Here is a 14,658-nt window from a genome sequence, read left to right as displayed (position 1 = left end):
ACCCTTCCATCCTCGAAGGCCTCCTCACCCCCATCTCTGTCCAGACCCCGGGCCTACCACATGGCTGCCCCTCCCCCGCCCAGCAGCAGCGGCTGCACAGGGGAGGGAGATCTGACCTCCTTCCCTCGAAGTCCCAAGAGAGCCTCCCAGGGCCGAAGCTCTGCTTTTAACCCCTGTGTGTTCTCGGAGGTGTGTCCAAACCCCACTGGCCACACCAGGTGCCAATATCAAAATCCGAGCACCATTGGTTTGACCACAGCATCCCAGAATTCCCACTTCTTCCTGGTCAAACCACCACACTCACTCTTTTCACTCGTGGTTTAATCCCCTCTAATACTTGCTCATCTCTTGTCAGCCACTTGCTCCTGCCTGATTCCACTCACCACGATAAGCTCCTGCCTCTCACTCTTTCTGGCTTCAGTCCCCACAATCCTCCTTTCTCACTTACTAAGCCCTTTTTTATTACTTTTGCTAAAATTAAACCACACTCACCCACCCTTTATACATGCACGGCACAGCTGGGTCAGCTCATCTGCTCACCCCCTTCTCACAGGAATTGCATAGCCTGGTCACAGCCCCTTACAGAACAAAACAGTCGCTTCCTTTCTTAGCCAGGAAGGCAGAACTGTGACCCTCGGAGGTGCCCACTCACCCTGTGAGAAGGTCACATCTCAAACACTCACACAAACATACAAATGCAGGTCCATGCTTGCTCTGTGACGACGTCATGTCTCAAACACACAAACACGCAAACCCACCTCTCCTTAGCGAGCCAAGCCCCTAGCAGGACTGTGACTACTGCAGCCCTTGGAGTGTGAGGTCACATCACAAGCACCCCACACATACACACAAACACAAATGCAAGCACACACCTGCCTTCACCCCACCTCAGGATACTCACAGACTCCTTTTCTCATGAGGATTTTTGTGCACACAGAAGTTTTATGGGTGCTCTCACCTTTAGCTGGCACTCTTAAGGCAGCCCCTTTGAGGCTTCCTACCACTAGCTTCCTTTGCTTATGCTTTATCAAAATTGGAACTCCTTCTCCAAGGGAGTCTGGTCTGACCTCGGGACCACCTAAAAACTGGTGTGGAGCTCCTTCCCAAGGCTAGCCGTCCTTCCCAGGGCTGGAGTTCTTGGGTTCTGGCACCAAATTGTTATGAATGAAGTCCCTATATGTCTAATTTAATATACCACAAAATAAAATTTAGCACCAATTTTAATTGAGCAGCAATTTTATATAAAATAATACAATTAAAAATAATCAAGCAGATGCAAAAAAACAAACAAACAAAAAAACTCAACCAATTGGCAGTGGTTTGGATAAAGCATAAGCAAAATCGATCGAGGTACAGGGAGGGTTTTTCTCACCCTGCCTCACGTACAAAGGACAAAAGGATCCAAACACAACTTATATACTGTATGCTAACACATATTCATCACTATTTTCCTGTAAATCCCCTCCTATTTTTGATTCTTTAAATCTATGTCACTGCACTGCACAGTGCATGTTCCGCCTGTTGCTGAGGGGTCTTTTGGCTTTTCGGGTGACTCTTCAGAGGAAGGTTCACTGTCTTCCTCATGCCATCGGTAACCTGGCAGGTTGTGCCTGTGCATTAACCTTTGTGTTATATGTTCGACCTAAGCCGTATTATTTTATAGATAAGACTACTATTGCAGATTCCACATTTGGAATCGTCCCAACTTTGCTCATCCCGATACTGATTCTGTTTTATGATATTGCTTATCACAATACTCCATCCTGTATCCAACGTTCTCATGAACATCTGAGAACACCTTTCCTGACACTAATTGCACATCCATGCGATCTCCTCTCCTGGCGGCGGCCAGGGAGCTCCTCGCCGCTTTCCCCGCACGCTGAATGGGCCAAAGCGGCGTCTCCCGTTTCCCCGCTGTGCATAAATGCGGTGACAGCAGCAGCCGTGCCCGCTGTGTCTGCCCGGGAGCGGAGCGGCGGCGGCACCGGAGCCCGGCGAGGCGGCGGCGGAGCTCGGAGGCGGCTCCAGCCCGGGTGGGACCCGCGGTCGGTGCTGCCCCAGCTCGGGGCTCGCTGCGGGCGGAGGGGCCGCGGTGAGGGCCGGGGGGTTCTGGCGAGAAAGGACCTTCTCCACGCTGGGCAGTGCCAGCTTCACCTCTGAGCCCAGCACAGCGCTGTCCTTCCTCAGCTGCGCCCTGTGCCTTGCACTTCCTCTCAGGGTCACCTCAGTGCCTCTTCATCCCCAGTGCCAAGGAAAAGTCTCTGCAATCCATCCTGGCACCGATGCTGCCCGGAGTGAGTGCAGTGTCCTCATGACACAACAAGCTCCAATGGGAAATCCGAATTGCCCGGGCCTCTTGGAAATCATCACAGAGTGGCCGGAATGTGTTGACACAATTGGACTAACTGTGGAAGAGGAGGAAGAACGGCTGACACGTGCTGAGGACGAATCCCTCTTTCGGCATCAGGCATCTGACTGTGAAGAAGGGTCTCAGCTCTTGGCTCTTTATCTGTGTCGCCTTCGGAGGAGGACGGTCGGAGCTGCTGCTTGGGGAAGGGAATTCGCTGCCACCGCCACAACCCAGCCCAGAGCTGCTTCTCCTGCTGTGGGGCTGTGGGCTGAGCCTGTGCTGGTGAGAGCAGCCCCTGCACGGGCCCCTCAGTGTCACCCCTCAGTGCCGCAGGGCCCTGTCCCCCCTGCTCGGGTGCCCGGGATCCTGAGCTCGCCTCTCCCTGCCCTGCTCACACCCGGCTGCCGCTGCCGCGCCCCCGCTGCCCCTCGGGCGCTGCTCCGAGCTTTGGCTGCTCCGGAGCTGCGAGGAATGGATTTGTACAGAATCTTTAAACATTGATAGAAAGTTCACACGGTCTTGTATATCTGTATGCAAATATTGAGATCAGGTGTGTTGACTTAGGAAAGCTATGGAATAGAGATGATATTGTTGAGAGATTGAATTAGAAATAAGTTTTAAAATATAAAAGGAGTATATAAGAGTGTATATATATATATATATAAGATACTTTATAAAAAGAGTAGATATTTTAGAGAATTAGAACTCTGATAGATGCATTGTAATAGGACTATGTGAGGTACAAATAGAGGTGATTGGTGTTAGAAGTAATAGCAGTATTGTGTGGTAAAAGCCAATAGCTTGAAAAACATTTATAAGGTATTGTAATTAAGAAAGAAGTTAGCTTATAGCAGGAAAACGTTAAGGTTTATGGTCCTTATTTTCATTCTTTTTTGAGACTGATAATAAAATAAAATCTTTTAAAACACTTCTCAGTTACCCCATCTTTATAGAAACTAAAAAAAAACCCAAGAAAACACTACATCCATTATAAAGAAAACAATAACTCAACTATCTTTCAAGCAGTTAAAAAAATCAAAATACTTTTTGTTCATTGCTACTACAAAGAAACAAGCCACAGCTGCCCCCAAGGCTGTGCAGTTTTCCTGCTGCAGCCTGTCCCCACAGCTGTGTCCCTGCCTGTGGCCAGGCTCTTGGCTCTCTGGCTGCCAGCTGAGGGAGGCCCACACTGCCTCAGGGCTCCCTGCTCTGCTCCCTGGCCATGGGCTGAGCAGATTGCAGGGCCGGCTCTGCTTCTGGCAGCCAGCAGCTCTTTCCTGCTCCAGGTGAACGGTTCAGGTGCCATCCCGTGGGCACGGCGGTGCTGATTCTGCTGCTCCTGGTGCTGGTGCTGGCTTTGGGGGCGGCCGTGGCTGTGCTGGCAGGTAAGGGAGGGGCAGCAGCCTGGGCCCAGCCCCTCGGGGCAGAGCGGGCTCCCTGCTCCCTGCACAGGGGAATCCTCAGAGCTTCTCCTCTTCTCCCTGCAGCACAACAGCTTCCAGTCACACCTGCGAGTCTGCAGTGCTGTTCCCATGGCTGGGTGGGCTACAATGGGGTCTGCTACTACTTCTCACGGGATTACAGCACGTGGGAGCAGGGTCAGGAACGGTGCTCCGAGCTCGGGGCCTCCCTGGCCATTGCCAAGGATGAGGAGGCCATGGTGAGTGAGGGGCTGCGGGCGGTGTGGGCTGGCTGAGGGCAGCCTGGGGGCGCTCCTGGGCCGGGCTCGGTGCTCGTAAGGCTGGGGCTGCAGCCCTGGGCCGGGGCCTTGCAGGGAAGGAGCCCCGGGCTCGTGTTCCCCCCGAGGGGCCGGGGCAGCTCCCACTCCTCTCTCCTGGGCAGGATTTGCTCTTCTGCCTCCGCGGGAATGGCAATTTCTGGCTCGGGCTGCGCAGACGGGGCGAGCGCCTGCACTGGGGGGACGGCAGCAGCTACAGCTCCCGGTGAGTGCCGGGGAGCCGGGCAGGGCCTGGGGGCACAGGGGCACAGCAGCCAGCGCTGCCTCTGCTCCTCCCTGCAGGGTTCCTGTCCTTGGCAATTCCGAGTGCGTGTACCTGGCTGATGAGACATTGAAGACTGATGACTGCTCACATTGGCGTCCGTACATCTGCAGCAAGGCCCAAGCTCCCCGGTAACAAGGGCTGCACAAAGGACCTTCTCCACGCTGGGCAGTGCCAGCTTCACCTCTGAGCCCAGCACAGCGCTGTCCTTCCTCAGCTGCGCCCTGTGCCTTGCACTTCCTCTCAGGGTCACCTCAGTGCCTCTTCATCCCCAGTGCCAACGCTGGGCTGGGGCTGCAAAGGAAAAGTCTCTGCAATCCATCCTGCCACCGATGCTGCCTGCACTGAGTTCATTGCCCTCATTATATATGAGAAAAAGGGGTCACTGTTTTAAAATCTTATGGAAGCTTATTATGGGATCATGTCCTGCAATTGGTACTTGTCTATTTCACACTCAGTAGTATAAACTATGTTTTCCATGTACTGTTATATTACAAGCCTATATGCATATTTATAAGAGTTTATACGTTGTTGAAGATTGCAATGCAGGATGTTTTCAGTTATCATCTGTATGGCAGATGACCCTTGTCAAGTGGGCAGTTTTCCTTATCACTCTCTTCGAGTGACCACATTCACACCTCCCTCAGGAGGGGACATTTGCTGATTAACAGCCTGTTGAATGTCACTGCATGACTGATAAGAACTATAATATCCCATTGTGACATGCTCCGCCCAGAGGGAGGAGCCAAGCATTGCTACCCAGATATAATCCAGTGGTTTTTGAGACAGCAGCATGGCTTTCTATACTGGATTCCCCAGAGGAAAAGCAGCTGTCTCTCCTTCCACTGGATCTTCAGAGCAAGAATACATCCTTCTCTACAGATCCCCCTCACTCCAACAGAACCACACCTAACACTTCAGGAGGACTGCAGCCACATTTCCAATTGGATTGCTACCAACACCCTGACCCACAGGGTGTCAGGTTGGGTTCTGACTCTGTCAATGTTGTTCTAGTGTACTGCTTTGTTTATTTTATCCTTTTATTTTTTCCCCTTTTCCCTATTAAAGAACTGTTATTTCCTGCTCCCATATTTTTGCCTGAGAGCCCCTTAATTTAAAATTTATAGCAATTTGGAGGTGTGGGGATGGTTTACATTCTCCATTTAAGGGGAGGCTCCTGCCTTCCTTAGCAGACTCCTGTTTTTCCAAGCTTAGACAGATTTTGGCGCTCAACGTGCGGCATGAAGGCACAGAAACAAAAAAGGACTAAAGTTTTGAGTAATCTAATTTTGTGTGTGGCTATAGAAACCTCATTGAGCCACACCATGTGGTCCAACTTGCTCCGGTTTGGGTGGCACGTGATCGTGGCTGTATTTCTCCCATTTGTAGGCTCTTATCTAAACATGGCTCCTATAATCAAGGCTACTGTGTCTGTTATCTGGCTGTTTTTATTGGTGAGTAAGGTGAGGAATTAATGGATTTTTAACTTCCTCTGGAAAGAAGGCACATGAATTCTCAGCTATCACACACTAATTGTATGTTTTTGGGGTTACTTTAATAATGGCACCCGCTGCAAGGAAATGACACTGGGTGAAATCTTCTCCCAACCCTTTAGCCATTTCTTTAAGTCCACCCCACCAGTCTTTGAAGGGTTCAGATCCACTCTAAATATTAATGAAATCATACAGTGGCTGGTGTTGCTGATAGGCCTGCTCTATTTAACATTCAGAGAGAAAGGGAGACTAACCTGGATAACTACCCTGACACCTACCCCAGAACCTTACACACCACCAGAGTCAAGGGATGCTGCTGCCTCAGAGCCTGACCCTGCCCCACAGCCCACCCCAGATGTGAACTACCCAGATTGGGTGGGGGGTCTGGTGAAGGAGATACGTGAGATGGGCCAGGTGCTGAAGGAATACACTTCCCCAGCTGGTGAGAAGCCCTCTCCCCGCCTTGAAGAGGGAGAGTCTAATAGTTCAGCAGCAGAACTCACAGATGTTACAACTGTCCAGGTTCCAGCTGAATTGCAAAGGCAGTCACAGCAAGCAGCAGTTGCCCCTGTAGAAACAAGGAGATCTAAGATGAATGCAGGGCATCCAGATAAGGGAGGGCCCTCAAAAGCCACAGGGGAGCCAGAGGTAGCTATCATCACCGAGTCCCTGACGTACGAAAGTCTCCATAATCCGCACAAAGATATTGTACAACAGGGACATGAGGCTTATACAACCTGGCTACTTCAGACCTGGGATCTTATGGGTACAGGCGTCCAGCTGGATGGTGGTGAGACAAGGAATTTGGGACCCTTGACCCAGGACTCGGGTATCAATCAGATTTTTGTAAGGGAGCCAGAGTCCCTTTCCCTCTGGGAGTGTCTTTTAATGAGTGTCAGAGAGAGGTTTGTTCACAGGGAAAGAATGCAGGACCAGCACCATAGAATGCGCTGGAAGACTCTTGAGTAAGGGGTCCAACAGCTGAGAGAAGTGGCAGTATTGGAGGTACTCTTTGGGAGGGATGGACAGCATGATAATGACCCCGACAAAGTCAGGTGCACAGGACAAATGTTGTAGGAGCCTGGCAAATCTGGGGCCACCCCAATTCACCACCTTTATTGCAACGATTGATGCTGATACCAACCGAGGGACAGTGGGTTCTGTGGCCAACAAGCTTAGGAATTATGAAAGTATGATCAATGGCCTAATGCAGGCTCATGTCTCTGCCGTGGTCCAAGAACTCAGAGAGGAGATGAGAGAGATGAAGGAGGAGGTGAGGAGGAACAGTTCCCACATTGCACCAGTGCGAGTCGCAGGCCCCAGAGTCAGAGCCCAACGTTCCCCAGCTAGAGAGAGAGGGTACACCCCATGGGCTGACCTGTGTTTTTTCTGCGTGACCATGGGGAAAACCTGGGAATGTGGGATGGAAAACCCACTTCTGTCCTGGCAGCATGGGTACATCAACTCAAAGAGATAAACACTAATCGAGCGAAGTCCAGTAAAGTGAAGGCAGCCTCAACCTCTCATGACCGAGCTGCTGAGAATGATCCGTCAGATCCCCAGAACATACCTCTATCATGTATACCCAGGGTTAGAGGAGCCCTGCCTCTGGCCAGGGAGAGGCACGGGAAAACTGGATTTTCTGGACGATATGAATCCGATGGCCTGGCACATCAGAACCACAACAGTACTGTGCCTTAGTTGATACTGGTGTGCAGTGTACTCTAATGCCATCGGGACATGAGGGGGCAGAACCTGTTTCCATTGCCAGGGTGACGGGAGAATCACAGCAATTGACCCTGTTAGAAGCCACAGTGAGCCTGGCTGGGAAAGAGTGGAAAACGCATCCTATTGTGACTGGCCCAGGGGCCCCGTGTATTATGGGCAAAGATTTCCTCTGGAATGGCTATTACAAAGACCCAAAGGGACTCAGATGGGCTTTTGGCATAGTTGCTGTGGAGGCAGAAAACATCAAGCAGTTGAACACTTTGCTTGGACTATCAGAAAGCCCATCTGCAGTAGGTCTCCTGAAGGTGGAAGAGCAACGAGAACCAATTGCCACCTCGACACTGCACCACCGGCAGTATTGGATGAATCGAGATGCCGTGATCCCCATCCACAAAATGATCAGTGAGCTGGAGAGCCAAGAGGTGGTCAGCAACACCCACGCACCCTTCAACAGCCCCATCTGGCCTGTGCGCAAATCTGACAGAGAATGGAGATTGACAGTGGACTATTGTACATTGAATTGACTCCACTGCTGAGTGCTGCTGTGCCAGACATGTTGGAAATCCAGTATGAGCTGGAGTCCAAGGCAGCAGAGTGGCATGCCACTATAGATGTTGCTAATGCATTTTTCTCCATTCCTTTGGCAGCAGAATGCAGGTCTCAGTTTGCTTTCACATGGACGGGTGTGCAGTACACCTGGAACCGACTGCCCCAGGGATGGAAGCACAGTCCTACCATCTGCGATGGACTGATCCAGGCTGCACTGGAAAAGGGTGAGGCTCCAGGGCACGCAAAGTATGTGGATGACATCATTGTGTAGGGGAACACGGCAACGGAAGTATTTGAGAAAGGAGGGAGGATCATCAGGATTCTGCTAGAAACCGGCTTTGCTATCAAGAAGAGTAAAGTCAAGGGACCTGCCCAAGAGATCCAGTTCCTGGGAGTGAAGTGGCAAGATGGACGGCATCAGATTCCCACTGAGGTCATCAACAAAATCATGGTGATGTCTCCACCAACTAGCAAGAAGGGAACACAAGCTTTCCTGGGTGCCATAGGTTTTTGGAGGATGCATGTTCCTGAGTACAGTCGGATCGTGAGCCCTCTTTACCTGGTCACCCGCAAGAAGAACGAGTTCCACTGGAGTCCTGAGCAGCAACAAGCCTTTGCACAGATCAAGCAGTAGATTGCTCATCTGGTTGCCCTTGGCCCAGTCAGGACAGGACCAGAGGTGAAAAATGTGCTCTACTCTGCAGCTGGGAACCATGGCTTGTCCTGGAGCCTTAGGCAGAAGGTGCCTGAGGAGACTCGGGGTCGACCACTGGGATTTTGGAGTTGAAGCTACAGAGGGTCTGAAGCCAACTATACTCCAACAGAGAAAGAAATCCTGGCTGCCTATGAAGGAGTCCAGGCTGCTTCAGAGGTAATAGGCACTGAAGCACAACTCCTCCTGGCACCCCGACTACCAGTGCTGAGGTGGATGTTTAAAGGAAAGGTTTCCACCACCCACCATGCCGCTGACGCTACATGGAGCAAATGGATTGCTTTTATCACACAGCGCGCCCGTATTAGAAACCTGAATCACCCTGAGATTTTAGAGATAATTACAAACTGGCCAGAAAGTGAGAACTTTGATCTAACTGATGAAAAAGAACAAGAACCAGTGACATGGGCTGAAGAGGCTCCTCCATATAACCAACTGCCACCAGAGGAAACACGCTATGCTCTTTCCACAGATGGTTCCTGTTGCATCGTAGGGATGAACCGGAAGTGGAAAGCAGCTGTATGGAGCCCCACATGAAAGGTTGCACAAGCTACCGAAGGAGAAACTGTATCAAGTCAACTTGCAGAACTCAAAGCTGTTTAACTCGCCCTGGACACTGTTGAGAGAGAGAAGTGGTCAAATCTCTACCTTTATACTGATTCATGGATGGTAGGCAATGCTCTTTGGGGCTGGATGGAAAGGTGGAAAAAGGCCAACTGGTAGCGTAGGGGAAAACCAATCTGGGCTGCTGATGAATGGAAAGACATTGCCGCTCAGTTAGAGAAGCTACCTGTGAAAGTCCGCCATGTAGATGCCCATGTGTGAGAGTCTGTCCAAAAATCTTTCATTTTTGCCTCACAATTGTCATGAAGAAAAGACCATCGAAAGGTTAAAAACTGTTGAACCAGTGGGGAGGGAAAGTCATATGCTTATTCACTGTGTTCACAGGTGTTGTTTGCAGAACCTGCCATGCTGAACTTGAAGGGGGCATGCTGCCCTTCTGAACAATGGATCTTGACTTTCTCCCTACCTCCTGACTTGGCTGCTCTGAGCTCTGGGGCGGTTCCCCCCTCCAAGCGAAGACCCCTCTCGCCTGCCTTCAACCACCATGACAGACAGAGATGTGAGCCTTTTCATTAAGGAACCAAGACAAGAAATCCCCATGCAAGAAAAAAACCCTGGCATCTCCTTCCAGAGACTGGGACTGAACACCCCCCCAGCTCAGGGGAGGTGTGCATGAAGGGGGGAAAGATTGCCCAGAATAAATGCACCTGTGAGCATCGGGCCATGAAAACAATGACTAGGTGTACCCCCTCCTCTTTTCCTATTATTTTCCCTCCTTGGAGACCTTGTTTCGGCTACCCTTCCCCAAACAAAAAAGAGTATAATTTCGAGTGCAAATTCAGCCGTGCTTTGAGATCTCCCTGGACGTGCACTAGTGAGCTTTGACAGATGGACCCCAAAGGACGAAAGCGGTGCCACGTTTCGGTAGCTATACCCCACCCTGTCCTACCTCTCTCCCTCTTCCCTTGTCTTATCCTGTTCTTTCCCAAATCCCCTCACCAACGCATATCAGCTATGGTTATTTCACTAAAACTGCAGTTTGTTGATTTGTTACTGTAAATCCCCTGTGCTTTGCTGGTTATTTTTGCACCAAAAAATCATCACGTCACCCCGTTCACCGGAACTGACTGCGACACCATGTCCCCAAGAGTCAGGCTAATGAGGAACACCAAAACAATGAGCAGGTAGACCAAGCTGCAAAGATAGGGGTGTCCAAAATAGACCTAGATTGGGAACATAAGGGAGAGTTATTCGTAGCTCGATGGGCCCATGATGCCTCAGGCCACCAGGGCAGAGATGCCACCTCCAAATGGGCACGAGACCGAGGGGTGGATCTAACCATGGACAGTATTTCTCAGGTTATCCATGACTGTGAGACGTGCGCTGCCATCAAGCAGGCCAAGCGAGTGAAGCCCCTCTGGTACGGTGGGCAGTGGTCCAAGTACAAGTATGGGGAGGCCTGGCAGATTGACTACATCACACTGCCCCAGACACGCCAGGGCAAGCGCTACGTGCTGACCATGGTGGAAGCCACCACTGGATGGTTGGAAACCTACCCTGTGTCTCATGCTACAGCCCGGAGCACCATCCTGGGCCTGGAAAAGCAAGTTCTGTGGACACGTGGCACCCCTGAGAGGATTGAGTCAGACAATGGGACTCATACACCAGCTGCAGGAAAAGTGGAGAGGTACAATGGACTACTATAAACCCAGTTGAAAGCTTTGGGTGGGGGATCTTTCAAGAATTGGGAGCAGCATCTGGCAAAAGCCACCTGGTTAGTTAACAGCTGAGGTTCTACCAACAGAGCAGGTCCTGCCCAGTCTGAGTCTCTGAATGTAATAGAGGGAGACTGTTGAAGTGAGGGAGCGACCACCTTTGTTGATTTAGCATCTGACTCCGTTTATTCACTCAATCAATCACTTTTTATAACCGTGTTAATTAAGTTCATGCATATTGCAAACCTGAGCTCACAATAGGTGAGAGATAACATACCAACCCCTCCTTATGTTTCCAATACCAAGATTTGGGTTCTCAAACTTACTTTTACTTTCCCAAAACAGCCAAAGATAGATTATCTACTTGTTATGAGAAAGCTGCCTGAGAACTCTGGTATGCAAGGTTCTCAAGGTCTTCATGTTTGTCACTTTTACTTGTAATTAAAAACAATCTGAGAACTCCTACTGTTTACAGAAACAGGCTGCGAGAACCTGTCTCCCACAGCTGCCTTCCAAGCCATTTCTGAAAAAATCTCCAACAATTCCCGTTTTTTTCTTTTTTGCACAAGGAGGTTGGTATGCTGGGTTTTTCTATCATTCCTCTGACCATATCTTGAATAGCACCAAGAATACAAAGCAAAACAAACAATGCATTCAAAAGTACACTCAGTATCTCTATAAGGTCCCCCAGCCATGGTCCGAGCAATGGCTTTTACTCCAAAGGGTTAAAAGGCTGTCAGCTGTCCTCCCTCATGTGCACCTGGGGAGGAAACGAAGGCGAGTCTGCTTGAGATTTTCACATCCACCCTTTTCTTGGGTTTCTCAGAAAAGTTCAAAATCAGTTTTACAGACTGTAATCCTTTAGTCATTTAGCTCAAATGACCTCAGCTGGGTTATTTCTCAGTCCTTGGTTGATTTGGAGTAGTGAAAAATTAGCATGCATTTAAAACACTTAAAATATTTAAACTTAACAGACTTATTTTAAGATCAACAAAACTTATATGTAAAATCAATTAACTCTAATAAAACTTAAACAAGAATCAGAAAAGCTCTATGGGCTAACTGTATCACACTCTTTGTAACACGAAAATAGGCAATTCTAGCAATTATTACATTATAAGCAATATTCTCAGCTAGCAAGGTTTCTCTCTTACAAGGGATCTAAACTAGGGAAACAAACCAAAAAGGCTACCACTAATTATAAGATATGCTATACAACAGATACAAAAAAGAATTCTATGTGCTATAAAGCTTAAACAAAACTCAGGTGTGCTAATATAATTCATAAAAATAAGCTAAAGGAAGTTTGCTTTCTATTCTTAAACAGCAGATATATTTTAAACAAAAACAGCTCTACTCACAAATGCTTCTGATTGTCTCTTTTAACTAGTCTCTCTAATGTTCACAACAACACTTTGCACACAGGTCATAAAATAAATGCCTATCATAAAAGCATAAATCTATCTAACATTACTTAAACTCAATAGCACCTAGACTTAATATTTTAAACTTAAATATTAAACTTAACAGAAATTAAAACCTTAACAGCATTCAACATTTAACAGAATTTAACATTACTTAAACTTTAAAAATCAGCTGATTTTAAATTCTACATAACCTATAGGTAATATAATTTTAATCATAACAAAAACTTTTGGTCAACAAAAGTTTGTTTGTCTGTAATCATAATAGAAAGCAAATGATATCTCAAAATAAATACCAAATGCTGTATGTTTTTGTTAATCACATGCTTTTAAAAACCGTGCTTTTATTAACTAAAATTTGAAATTATTAATTAATTCAATTTTTTATTTCATATTTTTATTATTATTTTATTATTATTAATAATAATTTTATTATTTATCATTATTTTATTTTGTTATTTATTTCATATTTTATTATTATATTTATATTATTATTATGCCTTCTAAAGTGGCTTTGAAGTAGGAAGCACCACTTTAAAAAACAAACATTTCCTTTGGATTCAGAGAAAGGAAACAATTCTTATTTAAAAATAATTATATAGCAATTTTATAAAATGCCTCTTTGAGGAAATACATCAACAGATGTTTTCCTTGTGTAAAATAGACATTTTTTTAGCTTAAATCTTTAAAACACATATACTACTTAAAGTTTGTGTTTATGCATTACCTTCTATGTTAGTAATTCAATAAAATTTCTAATCTATACCAAAATTATTTTTCTTTACCACTCCTAATTTAGCTTTCAGCGCTTGAGCTAAAACCATGTCATCAAAAACCTCTGGGTTTCTCATTTCTTAATTATTCTTCTAAGTTCTTTTCCCATTGTGTGTTTCCTAGGGAACAGCAAAGACACATAGCATACCACTGGAATAAAACACTGTTTAAAATCTCCAAAAGCAGCATTTAGGATCAAACCAAAGCCCTATAGAAAGATCTGTCTGCACTCTGAAATGCAAAACCTCTTGAAACTATTATTATTAGAGAGTGGATACTTGAAGTGTTCTGAAACTCAAAAAAGGGTACCTAAAAGTTAAGAGAAGGAACCCAGTGCGCTCCAACCCTGGGCCTTTCACAGCTAAGGCTCTGTTTGTAGCAGCAAGGAAAGGTAAAAGGTGTGACTATCTTACTACTAATTTGCAGTCTACCTCTTCTGTGTGTAAGAGGAGTTTTCACATATCTGAGCAGGAGAGGAAAAACCCAAAGCTTATGAGAATAAGTATGAAATACATATAAACTAAGGTAGCAGATTTAAGTAGCTTAAATAAGCACAGGTACATTCAAGAAAACCAACAGGTATTTGTCCATTTTAGAGCAGAGGTACCAAGAGCTTATTTGCTCCCGCGCCGCGTGTGTCGGAGGGGGACCAAGCCCCCCCGCGTTGGGCGTGGCGCGCTCTCCCCCCGCGCCGCAGCCGCGCCGGTGCGGCCGCTTCCCCCGTGGTGGCCCCGCTGTCCCTGGGGTGGCTCCCCGTGGTCTCGGAGCGGGCGAAAAAACTTCTGGTCTCACGGCGCGGCGGCGGCTCCGCTCGGCTCCCGCCGGGGCCAGGCCCGGCATGGCCGCGGCGCTGCTGGTGCTGGTGCTGCTGGTGGCCACCTGGCGCTGGCTGCAGGGTGCGGCTTCCTCCACGCTGGGCGCAGCGTGTCTGCTCCCGCCGCTCTCGGCTCCCGCCGCTCTCGGCTCCCGCGGCTCGGCTCAGTTACCGCCGCGCGGCGCGGCTTCTCCCTGCGGTGCCGGCTCTCCCCCCATAGCTTGCTCAGCGTCTTGACAGGTTTATCACTCTCCCATAATAAATCACCGAATTCACGCCATCCCGTTAAGTCGTAAACCGCATGGAGGATAAGGAAAATCCCCCCAGCACAGCCGTCAGTCCCAAGTCCTGTTAAATCCTTTTGCAAATTCATCCCCTTAATCTGTGGTTTTTATAAATATGCTGCTTGCCTTTTTCCTACCCGATTTCCAGCGCTGGTTGCAGCCTCTTCAAGGCCTCGTGCAGCACGTCTCAGTTGGGCTCGTCTTTTACGATGACCCGAGGCACACGACGCGTATCAGCTTCTTTTTTATCC

The 14,658-nt window shown here is 48.2% G+C and overlaps 1 protein-coding gene across 1 annotated transcript; it reads left to right on the top strand.

The window, feature by feature from the left end:
• Nucleotides 1–1,883: 1,883 nt before the first annotated feature.
• LOC135449995 (C-type lectin domain family 2 member B-like) lies at nucleotides 1,884–4,485 on the top strand. The gene is made up of 5 exons (XM_064717537.1): nucleotides 1,884–2,092; nucleotides 3,650–3,735; nucleotides 3,838–4,010; nucleotides 4,193–4,293; nucleotides 4,371–4,485. Exons 1-5 carry the CDS (start codon nucleotides 1,884–1,886, stop codon nucleotides 4,483–4,485), a joined length of 684 nt encoding a protein of 227 aa, XP_064573607.1.
• Nucleotides 4,486–14,658: the final 10,173 nt, after the last annotated feature.

The sequence above is a fragment of the Zonotrichia leucophrys genome, chromosome 6 (genome assembly GCF_028769735.1).
Source record: "Zonotrichia leucophrys gambelii isolate GWCS_2022_RI chromosome 6, RI_Zleu_2.0, whole genome shotgun sequence".
In the NCBI taxonomy this organism is placed as follows: Eukaryota; Metazoa; Chordata; class Aves; order Passeriformes; family Passerellidae; genus Zonotrichia; species Zonotrichia leucophrys.
This window is presented reverse-complemented; position numbering and strand designations above follow the sequence as displayed.

What these genes read in the sequence shown, in the direction of transcription:
- LOC135449995 (XM_064717537.1), top strand. Translation starts at nt 1,884, where the DNA reads ATGGGCCAAAGCGGCGTCTCCCGTTTCCCCGCTGTGCATAAATGCGGT. An exon ending in GGCCGTGGCTGTGCTGGCAG is followed by an intron (nt 3,736 to 3,837) that starts GTAAGGGAGGGG and finishes TTCTCCCTGCAG; the next exon opens with CACAACAGCTTCCAGTCACA. An exon ending in GGCAGCAGCTACAGCTCCCG is followed by an intron (nt 4,294 to 4,370) that starts GTGAGTGCCGGG and finishes TCCTCCCTGCAG; the next exon opens with GGTTCCTGTCCTTGGCAATT.